Raw genomic sequence first — 25,589 nt, 5'->3', positions numbered from 1 at the left:
CTAATAATTTCGATTGAATTAATTCCACGGATGTCATGAATTTCTACCCGTCGGGTTGGTTCATATTGGATTTTTCAATTTGTAAATGGCGCCTTGTCATAAAGCAAAGATGGCCGACCAAGATGGCTTCCTCTTTGCGCGTTAGAGGCCGTGCTTGGCGAACGCGTTACGGAAGTTTACTGTTCGAGATTCCATTAATTACTAAGGAATCCGTGTAACTTTCAGCTGATAAAATGGTACAAAAGAAGGTAATGTTTTTTTGCTACTTGAAAAACTGTATATTTATATAAATTGTACCGTTTTAACATAAATAAGGAAGGTTAACTGTCGGCATGTTTCGCTGTCGTATCAATAATATATATTTTTTTAAACTTGTTAGTTTTTCGATTTATTAGTTGCAATTTATTATTGAAATTCTGTTTAATTCATTAGAGAGTAACCTCGCGTAATGGCGATTTATATTTTGAGGTTATTTTGAAAGTACATATGGTACTGTTTTACATTTTCGTCGAGTACTATATTATAGGTATATTTTAACAGTAAAGAGTTCGAATTTTTCTTATATTCTATTCTAGCCGAAGAAGAAGGTGGGAAAGAAAGTAGCAGCTGCTCCTTTGGCGGTCAAGAAAGTTGAGCCAAAGAAGCAGACAAATCCCCTTTTTGAGAAGCGTACCCGTAACTTCGGCATTGGTGAGGTTAATTTATTGTTGGTATTAAGAATTCAATAGATTGGATGTGTTCACTTTTGTAATAAGCACATCATTCTGATTTTAGGCCAGGACATTCAACCTGCTCGTGACCTTAGCCGATTTGTTAAATGGCCTAAGTATATCCGCATTCAGCGTCAAAGGGCTGTATTGCAGAAAAGACTGAAGGTTCCACCACCAATCAACCAATTTACACAGACATTAGACAAACAAACTGGTACGTATAAATAAAGAAGCTTGTGTGATTGATATTCATCTGAATATATATTTTTAATTTCCACGTTAATATTGCAGCAACACAGCTCTTCAAAATTCTGGAAAAGTACCGTCCAGAAACGGCAATAGCCAAAAAAATGAGGTTGAAGGCTAGAGCTGAAGAAAAAGTAGCGAAGAAGGAAGATGTGCCTACTAAGAGGCCAAATGTTATACGCAGCGGAACTAACACCGTGACTACCCTCGTTGAGCAGAAAAAGGCCCAACTGGTTGTTATTGCACACGACGTCGATCCCATCGAGGTTTGTTAAATATTGAAAATACTTTATTTAGTCTGAATTCCTCATTTATCTTAGAAATGTAGTGTAATTTGAATATTTTAGAAATAATTACAATGATGCTAGAATTTCTTCACCTGAGGAATAGAAAGTTAGACTTTCTTGTCCATAGGATGAGAATTGACTCTGAGTAATACCTATTCATTAGCTCTTTAGTAAAAATTTATTTAAGGAGATAACTAATTTTAACATTTTTGAACAGGTGGTTCTTTTCTTGCCAGCTCTGTGTCGTAAGATGGGAGTACCATACTGCATCGTGAAAGGCAAGGCACGATTGGGAAGGCTTGTGAGACGCAAGACCTGTACAACAGTTGCTCTTACCCAGGTATTCTATATCATATTATAATTACAGAATGGAAATTGTGAATATTCTTCGATCTAGTTTGAAATGATGTAATATATGAGCCAATCCAATGAATTCTATGATATGAATCAGTGTCTAACTGACTGCACCCGTTATATTTAAAATTGTTAAACAAAAATGGACGTTTTTGTAATGTTGTTTCTCTTTTTTTCTAGGTTGACTCTGGAGATAGAGCCAATTTCACGAAAGTTATTGAAGCCATTAAGACGAACTTCAATGACCGTCATGATGAGATTAGGCGTCACTGGGGAGGTGGTCTTCTTGGTAGTAAGTCTGCGGCTAGAATAGCTAAGCTGGAGAAGGCCAAAGCTAAGGAACTTGCTCAGAAGCAAGGCTGAAATAACTGTTAACAAGATCACGTATTGTAAATGCACATGGCCGTTTAATAAACGACACCAACTTAACTTTTATATTTTGTCCTTTAATGTCTTTAAGAAAAAATTACTGAAAATCACATGGATTATATTTTAAAAAATCTTTGATATAAGAGAACTCTGAACAGATAAAGTATAATGCGAGCGGTTTATTATCGTTTTCTATTGGTTACAGTTATAATTGCCTACATATACATATATAAAAATTACAACAATACTGTACATTTATATACAGACATTTAAATTCTTTTTTTAATTAATTTTTCTAGTCTTTTTATTCTACCAGCTTCGTGTTCTGGACTGTCCGGGATAGAATCACTTTTGGTATCCCTGGAGATTTCAGAGCTGCCACTTTGTTTGAAATGTTCCACTAACTGCATCTGTTCCGTTTTCCTTAATCCCTGAATATTGCAATTATTAGTAATTGCAATAAATTTCATTTTAGAATCCTAATTAACCCTACCTTCATATCCAATATTTTCTGAAATTCTGCAGTTGGTAAATCTGGTAAGAGTTTTCGACATTGGTCTGCAAAAGCACTTGGGGAGTCAGTTGGTGACATTACAACTTTCAAAATCATCTCTGCTTTTGCCATTCCTTTGACAACTACCTGCAAATGAATCACAATAATTGAATAAACATATAATTCAGTTAGTTACGGTGAGTACTACATGATTACCTTAGTATAGGTTGCAGGGGCTTTCCTTTGAATTTGACAGCCAGTAGATGGTAAGTCTAAAAGAGCTGTCTTTAACATATGAACATCTAGTAACAGCTGTTCTGCCCCTACCGCATTCATTGGTTTGCACTTGAATAATTGTTGCACTAATTTTGGAATGAAAGAACTGAAATAAAATGTCAATGAAACCGTTTGTGTCCGAATAGAGTCAAATAATTTCCTAGATGATGCTTACCTGGCAAACTTTATGCATAATTGGGTGAAATATTTTCTACACGAAGACAGTTTATCTCTAATTGCAGGAATAGTTTGACGAAGGTGTCCGATTATTGTGCTCACGTAACCACTTTGGTCCCCGACACTTTCGATAGCACTCCATTGGATCTGGCACAAAATGTAGTCTCATTAGGCATATTGATTATTAGTAAGCTTTCAATATAGTAATCATCTTACTCGCACTTATCTGTACCTTTGTCATGACTGTCAGAGCTGAATCGCATGCGGTTTCTAAATCTTGAACCAGTAACTGAATGCAATTAGATATCACACTGAAAAGGAAGGAAGATTAGAGAAAATTTCCAGCATAAGAGAATAGGTGAAAAAAACGTAATTATGATTACTTATGAAAAATGTCTTGTTCTTGGGATAAATCGATCTTTTCTGCGTAACGTTTATCTGTTTTTTCTCTTAATTTTTCTTCCAACTGTTGGGTCGTCTCAAGGCAGTATTCGGCAGTCGTCAATATACTAAGATAATGAGAATAATTGCTTATGAGATGGTCTCTTAAGTTTATAATCAAACTCTGAACATATTAATTAGAAAACTCACCAACAAACTCGAGACTGTTCCTCTCTGCTAAATCTGGTACTTTCACCTTCTTTTAAGAGACTTTGAAAGTTTTGTATCAGTCCTGCGGTTGATAAATCCCGAAAGTCGCGAGTAATGTTACTCATGCTTGTAGTGATTCCTATGCTGCCCCCGATTCTGTATAAGAAAATGATCACTTTGTTAAAAGTACGGTTAATTAATCTTCACTCGCAATAATGGTTCACTCACTTTGGTAAATTGTTCTGCAGTAGCTTTAGAGCATACTCGCGCAGATATTTTTGGAAGGTTTCGGCGAGATTTAACATAATGGAACCATTGCTGAGTTGCGTACACTGTAGCATGCACTTTTTGTAGAAAACGAACAAATCGGCGCAAGAAGAGAGAACGCTACTGGGACCTTCTGCAGAGTCGAGGTCTTTTCCCCCAGGTGGCTGATTTTTACAATCGGAGACAAACTTTTCAACCAATTCTGCTAAGTTTCGGTCCAGGCTTTCAATATAGATGTACAAGTATGGTTCGAAACATTTTCCTATTAAGTTTGCAAATTGTGAGGGTGGAGGCTTCTCCGGCACGGTCTGTAAAAAAAATAAGTAATTCGTTAGAGCTCATTATAGAAATGCCTAGTTAGCTAATTATTATTAGACAATTACCCTTACTACCGTGTCTTGTTCAAATGGATTTCCTGACACTTTTTCTTCAAGTACATTAACCGGTGCAGGTTTAGGCTTCATTTGAGTATCAAGACTCTCCAAGGTAATGCCGGAAAATCTTTTGGCCAGTAGATTTTCAAAGTTGGTTGTTTTCTGAATCGCGTACAGCAATAATTTGACGTCTATTTCCGACCGCCTTTTGTACATTATTTTAGTGAGATTCTCGCGCGTTACGTGGCAGAATTGCACGGCTATACGCTCAGAGATTTCCCAGTCGGGCGGAAAAATCGTACCATACTTAGACTCGAAGTCAAGAAGGTGTTTCTTGATCCATGCATATCGCCGATCGATTTTGTCCAACCACGCAAATTCCTGATTCTCTTCGAAGAGTTGACAGTACTCATGCAACTGGATGCCTACGAACCAGGTGAGCAGGTCTTTCCTTTAAGAAGCATAGCAGTTAGTATACTGTAACGCAGAGTCTTGTAAAATGTCACAAATTACATACTTAACTTTTGGATCCAAAACAGAAAGTACCAGGCAACCTTCAGTCAATTGAGCGAAGTGCTTGGCATTTTGTCCAGAGAATGCTTCTTTGAAGTCCGATGTTATTTGCTGAGCCAGTTCGATGTGAATTTGATGGACCTATTTTAAGATTAATATAATAATAGTTAAATGTCAAATATAGTACAATGTAATATATTATTGCTATTGCTTTTTTACCTCATCGGATAGTTGTTTTATTTGAGGTATGTCCATATAATTATTAAAGTGTTGCATAACTTCCATAATTGCTTGTAATGGCAACACTATCTCACCATACTGTTTCTTCTGTGTTAATTCTCTAAAATCAATTTTGTTATCTATACTTTGCATTATTAGTATGTATCCAAGAGGGCCTTACAATTGAGCAGCACTCGACACTGAACTAGTCAATGAATTAATAATTACAGTATTGCTCACTTTAAACTATCCACTCCGACGACAAGCATATGTAGATGATTCAATGCTGTAATCGAAGAAGTGAGATTCTTCTTAGCAAAATCTAATTGTTTAATATCCCTTGTGATTTCTTTCACTGTTTCTTCGGACTGCTCAGCCTTATCTTTAATATCCTTTATGTGAACGAACAGTTGCCGTATTACTTTTTGGGCATCCTCTAACGCCGCTCTTCCATCCTGCCCCACGTTTGTTTGACCGCGAACTACAGATCTAATTTCTTTATCTATACAGCAAATTTTGAATTCCATTTTACTGATTACATCGTCTATATTGGACAACGATTGTTCAGTGGGAAATAAAGAATTGATGTAATCCACAACGTTGAAGTTTGGTTGGTCAAGTGGATCGTTGCTTGGCAACACCTAAAATTTAAATACCTTAATTAGGAATTATTCTTTTCAATGTACGTGTCTTAGCTTTATTGTACAATTCCATACAGCACAATCGTTTAGGTTACCATTGATTTAAATCTATTTGAAAGCTCTGCATACATTTAAAATAATTTTATATTTACTTCTAATTACTAAACGAATAAATTGATCATGATTGTGTAGAAGATAAACTTTAAAATAGATGGGATGAAACATTTCTAACGTTCGTGAAAAAATGATTCCATTTATAGGCTTTTCATTTGACGTTTCCCTAAAAGTATCATATGGAACAACCTAACCTGTTCAATGACAGACTGCACACTCGGAGGAAATGTGAATATCGGGGATTGTAAATCTTCGCCGTCATCCTCCTCACGGGTAGCCATTATTCCCTGATAAACAAAATAAAGCCCTTTATCTTCGGCTTAATTTTATTACGGAACTTAATCTAACTTAAGCAGGGTAAGTCGCCGTAACGTAAACAGACATGGTGACGCCGCGCGTGATCCATGAAATCGGACGAACCGAAAACTATTGGATTAAGAGAAAAAGTGAAGCCTCGGCGGGAATTATCCTATCTTTAAATCTGTTATCAGTTAGCAGCGATGGCAGCGATGGAGTTTTCTGCAATTGTAAATTTGTTCCGCATCTACGCAAAATCACAAAACTAAAAGCGCTCCGGCATTTCGGAGGAACTGTTTCTAAAATTTCGCTTCGTAACCGAGAGAAAATGATTGTCTACGTCCGTGTGAATTCATCGCCTTTATGTTCAATTACAGAATATAAGAATTAACGTCTAACACTTAACCTCTGAGTCAGGAAGATGAAATGTCTTTTACGTCGTTTAAGGCGAGTACCGAAGTTTTACTGTTTATTTTGCAGGGAATTTCTTGTAATCTTGAAAAATGTGATTTGAAATATTAACTTGACATTTTACAGAGCGTCTTGTTAGTTCACAGTGGCCAATGTAACATTTTGTAATGAAAGGTATGCTTTGTAATACCTGTAGCATCTGTCAGTATTCTCAAGACTGTCACATTGTGTACAAAAGACGGGAAATGTTGATTTAATTAAATACATACGCCACAACATGGTGCGTACTTTCAACTTCTCAGTGACATGTAGGCTGTGTGCCAAAACGTACAGAGAGGAAAAGTTGATAAAGATATTTAGCACTAGAGGAACCTCGCTTAATCTTAAAGCAAGCATCAATGGTCATCTTCCTATAAAGGTTACCGAGAAGGACAACCTGCCTTTAAACATTTGCATCATGTGCCTACGTAGAGTTAATGCTACCAATGAGTTCTTTGATATTGTAGTCACATCGGATAGAATACTCAATAAGTTTCTAAAAAAGGTAGATACAGAAGAACCATTATATTATTTCTTTCAGAAATATGTGAGTAACATTTGGTTTGTTTTTAGAGGGAGGATCATAAGACTGTACCATTAATGAAAACCAGCAATGTTGCTGCGAGAAATAATAAAAAGCATTTAAAGAATAATGCTGATTGTGATACTCATAAAAGTTCCATAGAAATATTAAATAATGGTGAAAGTGAAGAGATGATTACACAAGAATGCTATGGGAACGGTGATTCCGAGCATGTTGAAAATGTCATTAAACTACCGGATTGTAGCTCTAAGTTACAGAGCAATTTTCATGAGGAAACTGAGCAGAGGACTGGATCTCCCTTATTTATAAATGGCCAGAAAAGGAAAATTAATGACTATTTTAATCGTAATGAACAATTACAAGAAAGTAAGCTTTTGCAGCTTATGACTAAAGAAGCCATATCAGCTGAAACAAATGACAAAAATGAAGCAGACGTAGCCACAAGTGAATGTAGTACTTTAAAACCTTCCAATGATTGCAATATATCAGAACATAAAAATAGTTCTTCAATTTTATATGAACATTCAGAGATTAAAGATGAACTGCATGAAAAGAATATCGAGTGCAATCCACAAAATAAAGGCATAAGTGCAGTTGAATGTAGGAGTAATTGTCCTGTTATAGAATCGTCAAGTTGTAATAATTTAAATAGCATTCTTTGTAATACCTCGGTAGGTCAAACATTTGGAGTACAGTTACTGACTAACGGGAGTTCAAACAGAAGTAACTACATAGTTCCTTGGAAAACAAGTATTTTGAGCAATGACTCCAGTGATTCGTCTCTCCAAGAGAATAGCAATGTTGTTTTGTGTGTTGCAAATAGCACTGCCTGTAAGAGTGCATCGAAAATCCCTATAGAAGTTTTAAGGTGTTCTGATTGCGAAGAAAGTGTTAAAATCTTCTCAGCAGAGGATAGAGTATTGTTCTTTTCTTATCTGAAACAACATACATGTAGTAAAGCAACAGGCAGCAATAGGTCTTCTGAATCTAAGAATGAAACTATCGAAACATTTGCTGAATATAAAATGAGGCACATGATGAAACCTCAAAAGAAAGAGTGTCGGAATGAAAGGTTTCCATTGCGACATTCACCAAGATCCTGGCCTGGAGGAGATCTTCCAGCGGATCCTGGACCAGATCCAGTCTCTCAAGAAGATATATTTGAAGACAATGTCAGATTAGATGATGATTTTCATTGGCCTATGCCTAAAAGAAATCGACATTTGCACAGGTATTTATTTCTATAGATGGACAAGAACCATGGAAGTAATCTTGTATTTGAACTTTATCTCGTTACAGGTGCAATTCTTGTGAATTCATCACAATGAGTGTCCTTCGGTTAAAATCACATCAGAAGCTACATAGATTGGAAAGAAAGCAAGGGTTTTTTCATACAAAGTGTGGACAATGTCACAAATCATTTGAGACAAGTTCCGAAGTAAGGAAACACGAAAGGACTGCACATGTATTGCTTGGGGCAAAAAACTGTTTGTGTGAATATTGTGGCTTAATGAAGCCTCAGAAATCGTTAAGGGAACATATTTTAAAACAGCATACCACTGAATCAATGGTAGACATGCATGAGTGCAAGATCTGTGGGAAATTGTAAGAATTCTATTTGTGTTTATTTTGAAAATATTTATATGAATGCATCGTTATTAGGCAAATGAATGTTTCAGATTTATTTCACCGAACAGTCTTTACTTGCACAAAAAGATACATGCAATAGAGAGGCCTCATCTTTGCGATCTGTGTGGAAAAGCTTTCAAGCAACGCATTGCTATGCGTCGTCACTACATGCTGCATTTTCCACGTGCACCTCCTAAATTCACGTGCAGCATCTGTGAAAAGAGAGTTACTACCAGGTAAATTAAAATTGCTGTATGAACATTGTGAGCAAAATATAAATAATAGGAAGAAATTGACAATTAATACATAACTCTATGAATAATATTGGTATATTCCAGGCTTTATTATATAATTCAATTCTATTCCAGAGGTTCCCTACGTCTGCACATGATGAGACACACTGGAGAAAAACCACAAAAATGTCCAGAGTGTCACATGGTCATGAGACATGGCCTAAAGCATCACATGCGATTACACTCTGACGAGGCTCCATTTAAATGCGTGGTATGTGGAGGCGATTTTAAACGTCGAGATTATATTCGCAGACACATGAGAAAACATCTAAATGATAATCAGCATCGAACATTCCTGTGTGCGACCTGTCGATACACCTTCGATGACATCAAAAGCTTTCTATTACATCATCGAGATGTTCATCACACAGAGATTTTCACCCAAATCAAGACGTACGAATGTAAGATTTGTATGATACAATTTACCAATTCACTGCAATACATGGAACATGAGAGCGTTTGCATCGATCTGCAAAAAGAACCTTCAAATAAATTGTATACCAATTTAGATCAGGAAAAGACGAATAATTTTCATAAAACTAATATAATAAGACACGTAGAAAAGTCCTGTGAAACGGTTGTCATTAACGACAATGTAAGTGATGTCCATAGTACTCAAGAGATATCTGGGAATTATAATTCTCGTTCATGCTCCGATGATTTGTGCAATATCATTAATCCTTCGAACGATGGTTGTACTGCGTATGTGGAGTCTTGTAGTACCCTAGGCCATGCGATTAGCAGGAATTCAAATCTTAATAGATCTCAAATAAGTTGCAATGTACCAGATTGTACAAGCATAGCATATACTAGCGCAGCGCGTGATAATTGTTCCGATAAGATAATCGATCCACAGAAGCCTGTAACACGTCAAGATTTAGATACCCAAAAGAATCCGCCATATTATTTTGATTCAAAATACGAGGAAAGTGGCGAAGCAGTCCAAGATCTCCGCAGAGCGAGGAAAAACAAAGATTTTCTTCTGCGAAACAATGAACAGATCAACGTAGCTCTTACCGAGCAAGTGGAAGGTCTCGAAAGAGAATATACTTACATGAATACGAGGCAGGACATGCAAGCCAAGGATATAATCCTGATCGATGAGACTATTGCTGAAGATAACGTCCACAGTTACGACATTCATCAGGTCCAACATTACGAAAACATCTCACCTGGTCGACAGATGCAGTCTCAACTTTGTTTGCCACATCCTGGAAACGTTTCCTATACGAGGGAACCGTTGTCCTGGAAGCAGCTTTGAAATTAAGATATACAACTGGATGTAACCGATCATTCTTACGTTTCGTCCATCCCGTATGTGTGTATATATATATATATATATATATGCAAAGAGATTCCGAAAAGGTTAAGTGACCCTACGAAGGATTTAAGGTAAATCTGACCGTTCAATAAAAATAATACCCTTAATATTGTGATTGTAATCTGACGAGCATTACCGTTTTTCTCCAGAATGTTCGTAATCGTCGCCGAGGGATTCGAATTTCGCGGCTCGGCGCCCGGTCGGTACCAGCCACGGGTGGCTCCCTTCGGTGGCGAGCGAACGAAGCTTCGGGAGCGCCACCCCGCGAGCGGCCGCAAGGATCGCTCGCGCTCGTCCTGGCAGGAGTGTCGGATGCGCGAGTTCAAAATTGGCGCAGACTCCGTCGAAAAGGAGGTGGGCGGCCGAGCGATCGAAAGCCTGGCTCTCCCCAGTTGTAGCGCCGACTCGGCACGAAGTTGCGTAGTTTAAAGGCACACACTGTATAATATAGACGCACGTTTCCATTAAAAAAGAATACCTAACTAGAGTTTGTAGGAAGTTTAAGATACGGTAACCGCGAGTCAATCCACACACACATACACAGAACCCGAGAATAATGTCACGCCAGCGAGCTGCATGGAGAGAGATCGTATTCATATATATTTTTCAATTATTTTCATGTAAGTCCGACGACGGGGAGGCTCTCGGGGGTACGTGCCGCATGGAGACCGGTAATTCGCCCTGAATTTCGAGGATGCCGGCAAACGCGGAAAACGTCCTTGCCGAAAAAAAAAAACCCTCCGCCTGTCCGCGGAGAGCAACAGAAGGATGGCAACACGTAGCCTCAGCCGAGTGTCAGGAAACGTTCACAAGTGGTTGCCAATAATTGACCGTCGACCAAAATCAATCAATGCCTTCTAACTGAATGGGTGTTTTCGAGCTGCGGCTGCGGCGATTCAATGGGAAGATTTTCATCCGTTTTCGGGCTCCAAATCCAACCCGGTGGCCCGTACCCCCGATAGCCGTGACCTCGTATTGTTGCTCCTCGGAACGGTCAGGGCCGGTGAGCATCGCGCCGCGATTCAATATTTCATTGACGTCATCGCCTAGCTCGTACTATCCTGGTGCTCTCTTTGAGGTTCCGTGCTATTTTTATTTATCCGCCGACCTGGGCGTACTTGCTCTTTATTTTTCATTTTTCTAGATTATCTGGAGTTTTTTATTTTTATTTTTTTTTCATTAACTTTGTAGAGGTTATTTTCGTTTTCAAACGTCCCTGAAGAATTTTCTTCTGTTTTTCTTCGTTTTTATTCGCTCCTCTTCCATTTATTTAATTTGATGTGTACTCTTCAGGGATCCCGGCTCTCTGTTTTGGAGATAAACTGGGTTGCAATTTGATTTTCCCTTTTTATCTGTTTTTCCATTTTTCTGCTTGGTTGCCCAGAAGGTTTTCAGTCATGATCTTCTTAATTAAATGGTCCATAGGTTTGATAGTCATTTTGGATTTACTGAATTATTATCGATACGGATCATGGCGCAGATATTAATAAAACGTTTTAATGGATATTGGAGTTTCTCTGGGGTTTCCGAAATGTCGGTGCACGTTTCTGTGTTAATGGACCTGCTAGATGAATTTCTCTCGTGCTGATCCAATTAGAGGCTGTTAGATTCTAGCTCCGTTTTGGAAACTGATATAGAAAGGACTGCTTTCTTGAAGCTCGGTGCGTTCTTGATATCTGGAGCAGTGCATATATACCGATTGACACAGTAAGACCTAGTCGAGACAGGACGGTAATTTATTGATTTAGACGAAACTCACTCAAATGTACATGCTCAACTTATGCACCCAACATTCCCCCGATATTTCCTCGTTTCGTTCCATTCATGCTCGTGTTTCCCGAGCTCTATCTCTAAACCAACAGTCTTGTACACATAAACGCAAATATTTGATTCTCTGAACGTCTTATTTTCTATTTTATTTAAGATCCTCTACGAGTAATAGAACACTCATAATCCATTCATCGAAATTGTTCACATATTTTGTAAAAGTCAAAGAATATACGCGTATATTGGTCAATAGGGTATTCTGGCTGCAATAAGACAGTGCGTGACTGTTACTAATTAATTTCTTCCACTGATATGACCCCTTTAATTCGGCATTTTATTTCTCCGTGCAAGAGGCACGATAAAATGTCTCAAATCGGAGACGTCTTTAAATACGCGCCTGTTTCGATTAATTCATATCCTAAATCAATGTCACCCCTTTAATTCGATATTTCATTTTTCCTCCTAAGAGACACGATAATATTTCTCGAATCTAAGAGGACTTCAAGTACACGCTTGTTTCGATTAATTAATTTCCTACATATCACCCTTTAATTAGACACTTCATTTCCCCAGCCAAGAGCTACGACAATATTCCTCAAGTGGGATACGTCTCCAAGAATCGCGTTAATTCATTTCCTACATCGATATCACCCCTTTAATTCAGATTCAATATTTTATTTTTCCTCCTATGAGGGGCGACAGTATTCCTAAAGTCGGAGACGTCACCAAAAATCGTTTATTAATTCCTTAGATCGATACCGCCCTTTAATTTGTCATTTTATTTCCCCATCCAAGAGCTAGGATAATATTCCTCAAGTCGGAGACGTCTCCAAGTACACGCGTGTCCCGATCGATAGGGAATGGCCCGGCCGCAAGTGGCACGTTGGAACCACGCGTTTGTGTCCCTTACACAGTCGAGGAATGATTTTGCCATTAGGTGTCCTGGGTCGGGCGTTAAACTCGAAATTTTCCTCACATGTAATGCACCTTCGAGGGCCAAAGGAGCGTTCGAGTGCCCGCGCGCCCTGATCGATAGAGTACCTTACGGTAGGACTTAGGGTGACTCGCAGACCCGGTTAAAAAACGGAGTCGACCTCCTAGGGGTAAGAGGCTCTCGTCAGGTCGGTCACGTGAGCCCAGGCCGTTCCATTGACGGGCTCCCTTGAATCTAAAGAGACACTCAAGTGGACCCGGTACTGCCCTTAGACGCAACGAGCACGGTGCACGTGCAGCTTGTTGCACCGCGCTACGTCAAGTACGGTAACACGGCGAGCCTCTACTGCAACCACACGGTGCCCGAGAGCAACCTCCACAAGATCGAGTTCGTCAAGGATGACAAGAAGATACTCCAGTATATAAAGGACCGGAACACGCAGTTTACGATGCCGGTTAAGATGACCGGCGCGGTGCTCGAGGTGATTTCAATGTACCCGGGTCACTGTGTCACGTCCTTTTCCGTGGAAATTGGATTTCCTCTTCTGCACGTTCTCGCGGAAAATGCGAAATGAGCTTTGTTAACTCTGGAACTCATGAATGGGGGATGAACCCACCCCGGTAGGCTTTAAACTTCGTACAAGCTGACGATTTTTGAGGTTCACCGGCCTTTAAGTTGGGGGTTTATCGATCATGAATGGTATTGAATTTACTGCTGGTCATTCCCTGAGTTATCAAAAAATTAACAGGTTCACGTACACTGATAAAAATGCCCATGGAGATTTACGTAATGCAAGTTCTCCCTGAAAATGCCAAATGAGCTTTGTTAACTCTGGAACCCATGAATGGGGGATGAACCCACCCTAGTAGGCTTTAAACTTTGTCCAAGATGACGATTTTTGGGGTCTATCGATCTTTGAATCGGGATTTTATCGATTATACTTGAATGGTATTGAGTTTACTGCTGGTCATTTGCTGAGGTATCAAAAAATTAACAGGTTCACGTACACTGATAAAAATGCCCATGGAAATTTACGTAATGCAAGTTCTCCCTGAAAATGCGAAATGAGCTTTATTAACTCTGGAACCCATGAATGGGGGATGAACCCACCCTTGTAGGCTTTAAACTTCGTCCAAGCTGACGATTTTTGACGTTCACCGATTTTTGAATTCGGGGTTTATCGATTATACTTGAATGGTATTGAATTTACTGCTGGTCATTTGATGAGTTATCAAAAAATTAACAGGTTCACGTACACTGATAAAAACGGCTATGGAAATTTACGTAATGCCAGTAAAAAATGAATAAGAAATTAATTTTTTCCATATTTCGTGTTGTATACGTTTAAAATGCAGTAGGGTCAAGTTAGCTTTTTTGTAACAAGAATGATTTGGACTGCTTTCATTATGGCACATTTATGGAAATTTTCCTTGATTAGCGATGCGTAACGAGGATGTCGTTTTGCAGTACTCGCCTGATGGCAAGACAATCAAATTGAAGGATGTCACCTTTGATGCATCCGGAACATACTCCTGCGAGGTGTCGATGGCGACACCAATCTACGCGAAGGCGTCCAACGACGTACAAATGCAGGTCATCGGTAAATGTCACGAGATAACGATTTTCGTTCTGAGAGAATAAATTCCTTTAAATAATGCTAATGGTCAAACAACAGTGTTTTCGTAGAAAGAACATGTAATTACCTGAAAGAAATATTTTCTTTACATTCAAAGAAATGATAATCTGCGAATCTCTTTAAAACTAACGCGTTAAGTTACAACGAATAACTTGGTGGAATATTTTATTCGATCCATTGAAAGGTATGGTTTATTAGGTATGAAATCATATCTAATTTCATTGAACTGAGGAAAAAAATGTCGGTGTAGACATTTTTTTTTTCTTTTCAAGGAAATTATTTCTTTGAACGGACTTTAAAAAATGAAATATATTTTCGATATCTTATTTTATTATTTCAAGATATGAAGTATTCGAATAATGCAATGCAATGGCGTTAAATATTCGGTAGTTTTGTAGTGAAGACTGTATTTCAGTGGTTTTACGCTACAGTTTCTTTCATTTCATTCGGAGAGATAATTTCCTTGAATGGAAAAAATTGTTTTTCTCGGTGTATCGTTCCTGCCGCCGAGATTTAACGGAAGTTCTTTTCCCTTGTTTCAGTAACACAGACTGATAATCCACAGATTACGTTTAAGAAGGCAGTTTACGAGGTCGGGGAATACCTAGAGGCGAACTGCACCTCGTCCCCGGCGCGACCAGTTCCTTACTTGACCTGGCTCATTAACGGGAAGGAGGTAAAACATGGACCATCATTAATGGATTTTATCGAAAAACTTACCCAGAAATAGTTCCAAGATATTGAGCGTCCCGAAGCGTCATGTAGTAATATGCATACACCTGTGAAGTATCATCCAGGTGATCGTCACTCTGGTGATTGTCTGTCTTTACAACAAACACCTTTGATGCCAAAAAAAAGGTTACAAGTTTATTTAAAGAACTACAAAAACTCGAGAAAGAATATTTAAATGGAAATCTATGAAATTTAATCTATGAGAGTAACGAGATCAGATATCGGTGGTTTAGGGACTTCTAATCCGTGTACATACTTGAAATTACTTTTTAAATCTTACTTGATGTTCAATTAAATAGATATTTCTGTAATTTGGAATAAATTTAAGTAAAAGTCGATGAAATCTTGAAGATTTATAGGGAGGTATATAATTATATTTCCACGGTGAATTTTTCTCATTTTATGGCCTTCGCTCGATTTTATAAATGACTGGTTTTCATTTTTATTTCAGGTGGACGTCACTCTAGTGACTGTCTATCCACACAAGCAGCATAACTATGGCTTGATGTCGTCCACGGCAAAGCTGAAGATACAGGTGTCGGAGTTACATGCTGGGGAGAATGGTCATTTGGAGATAAGTTGCCAGTCAACGATTCCGGATTACCCGATTACTCACAAGCAATACGCTGATTTTAGATCGAGGACCGTGTCAGGTAATATGAGTCGCCGGTACCACCCGGTAATTCGCTTCTGTGTAATTATTAAAATCCCCTTACCGTGTTTCAGTGCAAATAATCCCAGCGGTACTTGACATATCGTCGCCGGCACGGAACGCTCGCCAGGGGTTCATGCTGCCTACAATAATGTGTATACTCTGTGGAGTGTACAGAATCATTCCTTTATAAATGTCAATTGCTATAGTCTAATTACTGTGTAACATATGTACGTAAGAATCGAAGACTATAAAAGTGTACAATCATCGTAACGACCTCAATGCGTATTGGTTTATTGTTCCTTGGGTGTTTCTTGCGGTACACCAAAGAATTTTAAATCTCCGTAATGACCCTTAAGGTGATGTGAGTGTGACGTCAAATAGGTCTCGTTTATGAAACCTTTCTCCGAACCGAGTGTACCGAATCGTTTCAAACGTTTCAATGTTAATCTAGAGAGTATAAGAAAGGTGCCGCACCCATTTCAATTTTTGTTTTAACTAGTTTATGTATACTTTCAACATTTTTTATAGAAAATGAAATTTTCCGAGTGCCAAGACCTTCCTTTTAGCCTCCACGTTCACGTTGTAAAGGTTGAGACGATTTGGCAGATCCAGTTAAGAGGAAAGTTTCATGAAGGATTGACTCTTCAAATGTCACTTTCACATCCCCTTAATATTTTTAGGTATCTTATTGAGATTAGGAAATAAAGAATATTGCGTAATAAGTCAATACGGAAGAGCGAGCGTGAGTTCTGACATTTCTAGATACGGTAAACTAATATGAAAGATTCTCCCGCACTTCTACTTTATCGGTTGCAATAATAATGGATCAGAGAAATTCATGAAACTATAACTTACTATTTTAGCGACCGAGGATTAAAATGGGATTTCCTGTTTAGTCTCGAAGTTCGGCGTCCGATCGCGAGATCGTAGCATCCGGAAATTGAAACAGAGGAAGTGAACGCATGAATTTCCGCTCCTTTCTACATGCGGGAGGGGAGGAAAAATGTCATTTAAAACGGTCTGTATTTACGTATTTTTCCTTGTCACTGTCGACAGTTCCATTACGAGGAACTTGACAAAGACGAATTCTACCAAGGGAGGCACGGAGACCGGGCCGCGCATTATTGGCGGAGAGGAAGCCAATATTAAAAATTATCCATTTGTCGTAAGCCTTAATGAATTATATAATATATATAATATATAACTCATTAAACGTTTGAAAAAATTCATATTCGGTGATTTAGTTCCAAGGAGCGTGTATATTATCCTCGTGGGAATTAACTCGAATAAAATGTCGTAGGTGTCCATTCAACTGCGATATGGTCATCATGTATGCGGAGGAACGTATATTCATCCCAGTTTCATTTTATCTGCCGCTCACTGTATGGTCAGGTATGCAAAAGGAAAATACCAGGGCGATCTCACTTACCTTCGGTAAACGGAATTATCTAATCCATTTCAGAAAAGCCAGTTTTGGTCCCTCGTGGGTCACTCTCAGCCCGCGACGTTTCATCGCCGTGGCAGGATCAACCAGTGTATACAGTCTTCATGGATCTACAATGCAAATAAGATTAATTGACAAAGTGTTGCCACACCCGGCATTCAGGTTTCATCACATGTATCACGACATCGGATTATTCAGGGTAAACGGAATTTATGCGAGGTAGCCACGCTGCTGGAAAAGGAATCGTTACTCTTTAATCCTTCCTCGGGCCAAACTATTTTACATGTAAATTTTCATTTCCTGCGGCTGAGTCCTTTTCTGAGAGAGTGTTCAGAGAACGAGTGAGGAGATTTGAGTATCTTGAGTTAAAAATTTGTTTAAACCTCATTCCAGATCTCGAAACCATTCCAGATCAACAGCCACGTGCAATATTTGACGCTTCCGAAGCAGTATTTTGATCATTTCTTCGACGAGTTAGAATATCTCTGCACAATTATTGGATGGGGTCGGCTGTCGTACGGACAAGATGTACGTGTTTTCCATATTTTTAATCATTGTAGTATACAGTATGTTCTAATTATTGGAATTTACTTATATATTGTAATACAGACAGGAGCTGGGGATATTTTACATCATGCCCTGATTCCCTCCATCCCTGCCAAACATTGCAGTGTTAAAAATCTCCATTTGCAGGCTCAAGTGTGTGCGGGAAGAAAAGAAGGTGGGGTGGATTCCTGCCAGGTCGGTTTTCTTATGTTCTCATATTTTTCATAATCTCCATACTAGATTATTTCTATATTTTGCATTAAATATTAATTATTTTAAGGGCGATAGCGGTGGTCCACTTTTGTGCAAAGGCTTGCAGATGGGAGTAGTGTCTTGGGGACGAGGCTGTGCATTTCCTAATTCCCCGGGTGTTTATACCCGAGTTGATTATTACGTTAGATGGTTACGTAGAATGATGGAGAGGAACAACGCACAGCGTAGCGCAGTCATATCATTTACGATACTGCTGCTTTTAATTACGACGAATGTGTATTTATAAGACGCGGATAAGGTAGCTCGGGTTAAGTAAAGTTTCGTATTCGGCACATTTATGATACAAGCGTTCACTTTAGTCATAATATGGAACAGCATGACATTGAATATGAAAACTTGTCGTTTAAATATCGCGGCAGTAATGGCGGATGGTTGACTCATAACCTATATCGATAAAATGTACACCGATGTATGTCGATCCTAAACGTAATGAAATTAAATTTTGTATTACCAGGATTGTAATTTGCTACGATAAAGATTGTTGAATAGTTATTGAATAATTTTGAGGAATGATTCTGCTATGAAAACAGTTCTTTAATGAAGTTTCTTCGGAACGCGCCTTTGCTCAGGGACGGACTCTAGGACGCAGCGCCCTGGAATTTCATTTATATTTTACAATAAGTTTCATGTTACCAGACCACTTGGCGCTGGTTTATAGGGGAAAAGGTAGAAGTCCTGCGAATGCGGATTTTTACTAACGCTGTGCAAGCCGCGTGCAGGTTAGCGCATCGAGAGATCGGCTTTGCACGAAGTGGCGAGTGGTGTTTAAGGAATTTCTCGGCTAGCGGAAACTTATTTCGTACCTTTAACTGGGGCTCGGCTAAAAAACATCGAAAAGTGAAATTACGGTTCCCGTGCGATATGACGAATCCCAAAATCGAGGAAGAACTGGCTCCGTTGAGAGCAAGTGTCAAAGAACAAGTAGGTCGGCCATATGGATACAAAATTTGACACATTCGGCGTGTTGTAACATAACCAAAAAATTCAACGCCGCCACGTTTTACTGTTTCTCAAAGATATTTTAAAAATAGATTATCCTTATTTAATTGTATTATTGTATGACATTAATGTAATATCTATAAGGTAATGGACAATATTTTTTTTAATGTTTTGGGAAGATTATTATAATCAGTGTATTGCGCAATATAACGATAAAGCCTTTTGTGAGATTGTAATGGAATGAAGATAATGTATAAATTTGATGTAATTTGGGTGATCTATTTCTTCAGGGAGATTTGGTTCGGAAACTGAAAGCCGATGGAGCGCCAGAATTGGATGTTAAGAAAGCCGTTGCGGAACTTAAGGTTCGCAAAAAGGTATTGGAGGAAAAAGAGTTATCCCTTGTTCCCGACTCTGCCACATTTGATAGATCAAGGATGGAAGATCTCTTGAAAAGGAGATTCTTTTTTGATCAGTCGTTTGCAATCTATGGTGGAATCACAGGTCAATATGACTTTGGACCTATGGGCTGTGCTTTAAAAGCAAACATATTAAGCGTTTGGAGAAACTTCTTTGTACTAGAGGAGCAAATGCTGGAAGTTGATTGTTCGATTCTGACACCTGAGCCAGTACTTAAGGCATCGGGCCACGTGGATCGATTTGCAGATTTGATGGTAAAGGATGTTAAGTCTGGGGAATGCTTTAGACTCGACCATTTAATTAAAGCACATTTAGAAACGATCATAGTTAACAAGAAAACCGAGGAATCTGTTCGTGAGGAATGTAGAGATATTGTAGTTAAATTAGATGGCATGTCTAAAAATGAAATGGCTGCAGTGCTGAAAAAGTATGACATGAAATCACCAATTTCTGGAAATGATCTGACAGAGCCGATAGAGTTTAATTTAATGTTTGGTACTCAAATAGGACCATCTGGGTTGATAAAAGGTTTCTTGAGACCGGAAACTGCTCAGGGTATTTTTGTGAATTTTAAGAGATTATTAGAATTCAATCAAGAGAAACTGCCATTTGCAGCTGCGCAAATTGGGAATGCATTTAGAAACGAGATCTCTCCACGATCTGGTCTTATTCGAGTAAGAGAATTCACTATGGCAGAGATTGAGCATTTCTGTGATCCTACGGATAAGAGTCATCCAAAATTCGAGGAAGTTAAAGATACAACTTTGCTTCTTTATTCTGCTTGTAATCAAATGGATGGCAAAAGTGCACAGTACTCTACAATTGGAGACGCAGTTGCAACAGGGCTCGTGGCAAATGAGACGTTAGGGTACTTCATTGCAAGAATTCAACAATTTCTGTTGAAAGTAGGTGTCGATCCTCAGAAACTGCGATTTCGACAGCACATGGGGAATGAGATGGCTCATTATGCTACAGATTGTTGGGATGCCGAGTGCCTCACTTCATATGGGTGGATAGAATGCGTGGGCTGTGCAGATAGATCGGCATATGATCTGACGCAACATACCAAAGCCACAGGTGTAAAACTAGTGGTACTAAAGAAATTGGCTGAGCCACGTACTATTGAACTTACAGAAGCTACTCCATATAAAAACATTCTTGGCAAAGCATTTAAGAAAAATGCTAAAGTTGTTACGCATGCATTGGCTACGTTAGACAAGGACAGCATCGAAGCAATGGAAAAGGATATTAGTGAAAACGGGAAGTACAACTTAACATTGTCTGATGGAACAGTGGTAAAAATTGCAAAGGACATGGTTTCTATTCGACGTTATCAAAAAACCGAACATGTAGAAGAGATAATACCATCGGTCATAGAACCATCATTTGGAATTGGTCGGGTCATGTATGCTCTCTTTGAGCATAACTTTAGGACAAGAGTTGGGGATGAACAAAGGACATTTCTGAGCTTACCTCCGACCATAGCACCCCTGAAGTGTTCCGTCTTACCTCTCAGCACGAATGCCGAGTTTGTTCCATTTGTAAAAAAATTGTGTAAGTATAAGTGTGAAATCTCACCATGTGCACGGCCTGTAACATTTATTTGTTCATGTTTATTTACGAGTATGTGCTTTCTATAGCCCAGGAGTTAACAAAAGTGGATGTCTCCCATAAAGTTGACACTTCTAGTGGCAGTATCGGACGCAGGTATGCTCGAACCGATGAAATAGCTATACCTTTTGGTATCACCGTGGACTTCGATTCGTTGAAGACTCCACATAGTGCTACTCTCCGAGAAAGAGATAGCATGCAACAAGTTAGAATTAATGTGAGTATTTTTTTCTATTTAATCTTGTCAATATTCTCTACCATTGAATAAAACAACCTTTTTTAATTATAGTTAGAGGAACTCCCAGGAGTAGTTCGAGATCTGGCTTATGGCAAAACTATGTGGGAGGAGGTGGAAGCCAAGTATCCTAAATTTGAACAACAAGAGACAACAACAGTTTAGTCGATTATTTAACTTATTTAGTATCCGCAAGTGTTAAATTAATTGGGAATTGTCAGCATACTGCGATGGATTTAATAATGCACCGCCACTATGCTGTGTTCATACTTCAGTGGAACTCCATGCTTAGCTTGACATCCTAAGCAAACATTTACAGAGAAAGCGCATATTATACATAAATTATTTTTTGCGATAATCATCGTAAATAATTATTTAAAACCTAGGAGCATTTTCTTCTTATCAAAGCTATTCTATGTTCTGTAAAGATAATAAATTTTGTTACCATTTTTTACACAGCTGTGGCATAGCGAGGGAATTTATATCATAGTTGAAAATAAAACTCCACTTCATGTTTGTTTAACATGGATACAAACTAATTTCGAACGTGACGCCCATTTCGTCGAAGTCTTGTTTAAAGCAATACAATAAGCATTCTATACTTTTCGTGCACTTGCTTCGATCCATCTCAGCACCGATAACATCTTGTAGTTGTAAGTTAACATGTTTAACATCTACAAATGAGAAAAAAGGACCGATAGGTAATATAAAGAAAATCTGATTAAAACATTAAATATCCTGAGATTCTTACTACACATTCCTGTACGTATTTGGCAGCACATCGTGCAAAGCGTCTTCAGCTCTCGGATCTCACCGACGAATTCGAAGACCTGTAATTGCGGCAAACTGGGAAACAGTTTTCTCAGCTGGTTGTCAAGAATTTCCCGATGATGCCACAACTGCAAGTAAAGGTAGACTGGAGAGAAAAATTAAATTCATTTTGTTATTAATGTTCTACTTGGTGTAGGGCTTATATTAAGTACGGAGAAATATTTGTAAAAAAGAAAATCGTGCCAATTGCGTTTATGTAGGTCAAGATGTGACGAACGTAGCTTTACCCAATGTTTTGGAGTACCACATCCACAGGGTCTTGATCGTGCAGTCGATGAACCAGGGTTGTCGAAAGCATAAATTCATGTCCGCCGACAGGACGAAAGTATGAATCGGCGTGTGTTTGGTGAAAAATCTCCTCTGCCTGTCGTACTCGGAGATCCCGACTGTAAATCGCGACAAGTGGCAGCCGTAAACTGGTTTTTCTGAAACCGCGATGGGAACTCTCACCGAAAACATACTGCACTTTCAACGCCGGTGCCCAGAGCCTGGTTTCTCTCCAGGCGATGTCAGGAATAGCATATCCGCCGACTCCATCGTGAGGATCAGTGATTACAGGAATCTCACTCTCCAAGCACAGCAGCTGCAGCCACTGCCAATTCGATCCCAGCTTCCTATCACAAAACGTCAAAACAAACGCTTATTATCCTTATCGTATCACATACTTTCCTATTGTATCCAACGTTAACTAATTACTATTCACATTTATTTTTGAAATTTGGTATAGACTACTCGATCTAGTGGAATGAAAATAATATAAGTAAAACTAATCACGTCTATAAACTACCGGTACCTAGCGCGTAAGGGTATTTCGTAAAAGGCTGATTAAGCGTAATTAATGGTATCGATTAATCCTCTTCAACTTAGAATTCGAAGTGAAACTTCTGACGTACGTGGCGGCCACGCACCGAATTTTATCTTCACTGTACCATTCAGTTTCCTGTGGTATCAAGTGCTAAGACTCATCGCCCAGAATGAGTTTTACACGTTGAAATTCTTTGGGCAAGAAATGTCAAGTTATGTTAAATTTTGAGATGGGACCAACTTAGACAATGCTATCAGCAGGTCTCCGGTGGGCGTAGCTATGTACGCATAATTAACGGAGAGAGTCGTCAGAAATTCCATACAGCTTATGGCACGAAACCAATCCCTATGTCTTGCGACCCTGTCGGTGTACAATCCAGATCCCGTGAAATGTCCAGTGTCAACCAAAAGAGGACCTTGTCGCTTTTCGAAAGCTCGCCAGCAGTGCAAGTGCCTCATCGTATTCCGGGAGTTCCAGAGTGCCAACACCAGTCGAAGTCCTTCCTCTCTCTTAAGCAACAAACCCTCCAAGCTGAGAGACTCCAGGGCCACTTGCTGCCTAGAAAGGAAAGCCAAAGTGCACCCTCCGAACGGCTAAATCATTTGGAGAACTGAGACTTTAAGAGTCTCTATGACTGAGTACTCCTCATGCTCGGGCAATGACTCAGCGTGACTCTGTGGGAGCCGAATTTTGAGTACTATTTACGAGGCCTCCATTTTATCGCTTGATTTATTAGCCTATAAACGGCGGGGCCATTAATTAACTCGGATATGCTGATGTTAAACAGTAGGGGGACAAAAAATAATAATTTACCGGATATAATCTTCTAGCTGATTGACGATGCACTTTCTGCCTGCATGGTCGAAGCTCTTCAGGCGGACGAGCTGCTCCGAAATCATGACGTTCTTCGACATTGACTTTTTGCGAAGTACTCTTGGACAACACGAGGATGGTAATTACGTCGGAAGTCGATATTTGAATATTTACTGAGAGAGGAATTTAATTAAGGTGGAATGAAGGTTGTACCGAGGAAGGGAGCCTTGAAGGAAGTTACTTTTTTATCGTAGAAATCAGCGCCGTGTTTAGAGTTTTCTGGTAAAGGGGCTCGTGTGTCCCCGTCGCCAGCAACAAGTGCCAGTAAAACCGAGCCTGAAGAGGGCAATTCAGTACGTGTACCAGATTTTAATTAGTTTTGTAAGGATTTTTCTGGGCTACCTCTTTTGAAGGCAGCGGAAGGTTCGGCAGAGGACATGGGAACATGGCTCTTTCACAGTGCAGCATCATCTCCCAATGTCTTCGGGAATCACTCGCGCGCCATGTTCTAGGGATGAAGAAACAGCTCATAAAAGGTCTCTATAAACGCAATGTATGCAGACTAAACTATTTATAATGAATTTTTACCTTGAAATGCTCTTTTCCAATTCGTAAAACTCAGTCACTGTGGGACATTCCTCCTGTAGCTTGAACTTTTCGCACGCAAATTCTGGGAAATTCTCCATGCTGCTGTTCTAGAAAAATCTACAGCACTCCAAACTGATAAACAACTCGTTCAAAGATACACAAAACTGAGTCCAAAATGAGGTCGCACGTCCAGCTTTGACGTTTCGACAGTGGGATGGAAACGAAAATGAAAAAGGTGAACGTCAATGTTCGACTCTCAAGGGATTATCGCATCGCAACGGTATTAATCATATTAGGGATAATTAAGAGAGCGAAGTTTACCTGGAAATGGAGGAAACACCTGGCGAGAGGTGTCTCGGCGTCGTGTTGGGCGTTTTTCGGGTGTCCGAAAATGCGATCGGTCCCGACTCGCCGGGCCAATAAAAGACTTATCGCCTTACACGTGTTCCCTTATCGAGAGCGGTGGAATGCCCGCGCATTAAAAAGGGCAGGAGACGAATCGCCCTGTTATTAGCTCGGGGTTACATACCGGGTCTCTGTATCCAGCGCGTGCACGCGCGAACAAGGCCTCGAAAAGCGGGCCCGGGGCGGCCGAGAGAGAGGCTCGGATGCCAGGCCCCGGGTGTGCGACGGAGACGCCGATACCGCCGGGAGTCAAATAAAAGAGACCCACGCGCATCGGCACGAGGGCCTCGCGAGGAACACGAACGCTTAATTAAACGCTTCGTGTAAATTTCACCAAAGGCTGCGCGACCACCTGCCGCGATAGGGGGCGATCGTGTCGAAAACGGTCATCTGGTGAGACTCAAAGAGGCGCCAGCGCCTTGGATCCAATATGGCGTCGGCTTCATCCTATGCGCACTTCATGTAGAGATGGAAAAATTAGAGCATGTTAAGACGGACCGCAACGTGTTGCATTGTAATATGAAAATTGGCAAGGTTACTAACACGCATTTTATGGTTTATATTAGTGTACATTTCAACGAAGGATTGCGCCGAAAACGGTTTTTTGGTGAGACTTAGGTGTTAGCCTGTTATATCCAATATGGCGTCGGCTTCACCCTATGCGCACTTCATGTAGAGGTGGAAAAATTAGAGCATGTTAAGACGGACCGCAACGTGTTGCATTGCAATATGAAAATTGGCAAGGTTACTAATACACATTTTATGGCTTATATTAGTTATCTACACTACA

At 39.5% G+C, this 25,589-nt stretch overlaps 6 protein-coding genes across 6 annotated transcripts; 5 read left to right on the top strand and 1 right to left on the bottom strand.

Moving 5' to 3' along the window:
* Positions 1–118: 118 nt before the first annotated feature.
* Positions 119–2,034, top strand: LOC105704171 (60S ribosomal protein L7a). Its single transcript, XM_012433176.2, has 6 exons — positions 119–248; positions 576–690; positions 775–924; positions 1,002–1,222; positions 1,461–1,583; positions 1,778–2,034. The coding sequence occupies exons 1-6, from the start codon at positions 234–236 to the stop codon at positions 1,958–1,960; spliced, it is 807 nt and encodes a 268-aa protein (XP_012288599.1). The 5' UTR covers positions 119–233; the 3' UTR covers positions 1,961–2,034.
* Positions 2,035–2,125: 91 nt separating this feature from the next.
* On the bottom strand, positions 2,126–6,613 carry LOC105704170 (vacuolar protein sorting-associated protein 53 homolog). The gene is made up of 14 exons (XM_012433174.2): positions 6,530–6,613; positions 5,826–5,918; positions 5,117–5,517; positions 4,877–4,997; positions 4,662–4,798; positions 4,154–4,595; positions 3,732–4,078; positions 3,504–3,659; positions 3,296–3,421; positions 3,145–3,223; positions 2,911–3,059; positions 2,676–2,841; positions 2,460–2,606; positions 2,126–2,397 (listed from the first exon to the last, which is right to left on the bottom strand). The coding sequence occupies exons 1-14, from the start codon at positions 6,536–6,538 to the stop codon at positions 2,236–2,238; spliced, it is 2,535 nt and encodes an 844-aa protein (XP_012288597.1). The 5' UTR covers positions 6,539–6,613; the 3' UTR covers positions 2,126–2,235.
* Positions 5,922–12,064, top strand: LOC105704168 (zinc finger protein 600-like). The gene is made up of 6 exons (XM_023432403.1): positions 5,922–6,883; positions 6,952–8,153; positions 8,222–8,527; positions 8,602–8,787; positions 8,920–10,236; positions 10,315–12,064. The coding sequence occupies exons 1-5, from the start codon at positions 6,617–6,619 to the stop codon at positions 10,103–10,105; spliced, it is 3,147 nt and encodes a 1,048-aa protein (XP_023288171.1). The 5' UTR covers positions 5,922–6,616; the 3' UTR covers positions 10,106–10,236; positions 10,315–12,064.
* Positions 10,827–16,079, top strand: LOC105703971. Its single transcript, XM_012432797.1, has 6 exons — positions 10,827–10,836; positions 13,139–13,347; positions 14,334–14,466; positions 15,045–15,178; positions 15,686–15,887; positions 15,961–16,079. Exons 1-6 carry the CDS (start codon positions 10,827–10,829, stop codon positions 16,077–16,079), a joined length of 807 nt encoding a protein of 268 aa, XP_012288220.1.
* A 1,194-nt stretch (positions 16,080–17,273) lies between these two features.
* On the top strand, positions 17,274–18,378 carry LOC105703970 (trypsin-3-like). The gene is made up of 5 exons (XM_012432796.1): positions 17,274–17,281; positions 17,352–17,532; positions 17,727–17,861; positions 17,943–18,074; positions 18,160–18,378. Exons 1-5 carry the CDS (start codon positions 17,274–17,276, stop codon positions 18,376–18,378), a joined length of 675 nt encoding a protein of 224 aa, XP_012288219.1.
* Positions 18,379–18,796: 418 nt separating this feature from the next.
* On the top strand, positions 18,797–22,063 carry LOC105704256 (glycine--tRNA ligase). Its single transcript, XM_012433317.2, has 4 exons — positions 18,797–19,073; positions 19,382–21,065; positions 21,152–21,339; positions 21,412–22,063. The coding sequence occupies exons 1-4, from the start codon at positions 18,834–18,836 to the stop codon at positions 21,520–21,522; spliced, it is 2,223 nt and encodes a 740-aa protein (XP_012288740.1). The 5' UTR covers positions 18,797–18,833; the 3' UTR covers positions 21,523–22,063.
* The last annotated feature ends 3,526 nt before the right edge of the window (positions 22,064–25,589 follow it).

The sequence above is a fragment of the Orussus abietinus genome, unplaced genomic scaffold (genome assembly GCF_000612105.2).
Source record: "Orussus abietinus isolate OABI.00-Male unplaced genomic scaffold, Oabi_2.0 scaffold7, whole genome shotgun sequence".
Classification (NCBI taxonomy): Eukaryota; Metazoa; Arthropoda; class Insecta; order Hymenoptera; family Orussidae; genus Orussus; species Orussus abietinus.
This window is presented reverse-complemented; position numbering and strand designations above follow the sequence as displayed.

What these genes read in the sequence shown, in the direction of transcription:
- LOC105704171 (XM_012433176.2), top strand. An exon ending in GACATTAGACAAACAAACTG is followed by an intron (nt 925 to 1,001) that starts GTACGTATAAAT and finishes TTAATATTGCAG; the next exon opens with CAACACAGCTCTTCAAAATT. An exon ending in CAACAGTTGCTCTTACCCAG is followed by an intron (nt 1,584 to 1,777) that starts GTATTCTATATC and finishes CTTTTTTTCTAG; the next exon opens with GTTGACTCTGGAGATAGAGC.
- LOC105704170 (XM_012433174.2), bottom strand. An exon ending in TGCAGTCTGTCATTGAACAG is followed by an intron (nt 5,518 to 5,825) that starts GTTAGGTTGTTC and finishes TTTAAATTTTAG; the next exon opens with GTGTTGCCAAGCAACGATCC. An exon ending in GAACAAGACATTTTTCATAA is followed by an intron (nt 3,224 to 3,295) that starts GTAATCATAATT and finishes CTTCCTTTTCAG; the next exon opens with TGTGATATCTAATTGCATTC.
- LOC105704168 (XM_023432403.1), top strand. Translation starts at nt 6,617, where the DNA reads ATGGTGCGTACTTTCAACTTCTCAGTGACATGTAGGCTGTGTGCCAAA. An exon ending in AGAAATCGACATTTGCACAG is followed by an intron (nt 8,154 to 8,221) that starts GTATTTATTTCT and finishes ATCTCGTTACAG; the next exon opens with GTGCAATTCTTGTGAATTCA. An exon ending in GAAAAGAGAGTTACTACCAG is followed by an intron (nt 8,788 to 8,919) that starts GTAAATTAAAAT and finishes ATTCTATTCCAG; the next exon opens with AGGTTCCCTACGTCTGCACA.
- LOC105703971 (XM_012432797.1), top strand. An exon ending in TGACCGGCGCGGTGCTCGAG is followed by an intron (nt 13,348 to 14,333) that starts GTGATTTCAATG and finishes GTCGTTTTGCAG; the next exon opens with TACTCGCCTGATGGCAAGAC. An exon ending in CGTACAAATGCAGGTCATCG is followed by an intron (nt 14,467 to 15,044) that starts GTAAATGTCACG and finishes CCCTTGTTTCAG; the next exon opens with TAACACAGACTGATAATCCA.
- LOC105703970 (XM_012432796.1), top strand. An exon ending in ACGACATCGGATTATTCAGG is followed by an intron (nt 17,533 to 17,726) that starts GTAAACGGAATT and finishes ACCTCATTCCAG; the next exon opens with ATCTCGAAACCATTCCAGAT. An exon ending in GTGGGGTGGATTCCTGCCAG is followed by an intron (nt 18,075 to 18,159) that starts GTCGGTTTTCTT and finishes AATTATTTTAAG; the next exon opens with GGCGATAGCGGTGGTCCACT.
- LOC105704256 (XM_012433317.2), top strand. Translation starts at nt 18,834, where the DNA reads ATGCGGATTTTTACTAACGCTGTGCAAGCCGCGTGCAGGTTAGCGCAT. An exon ending in GAGCAAGTGTCAAAGAACAA is followed by an intron (nt 19,074 to 19,381) that starts GTAGGTCGGCCA and finishes CTATTTCTTCAG; the next exon opens with GGAGATTTGGTTCGGAAACT. An exon ending in TGCAACAAGTTAGAATTAAT is followed by an intron (nt 21,340 to 21,411) that starts GTGAGTATTTTT and finishes TTTTAATTATAG; the next exon opens with TTAGAGGAACTCCCAGGAGT.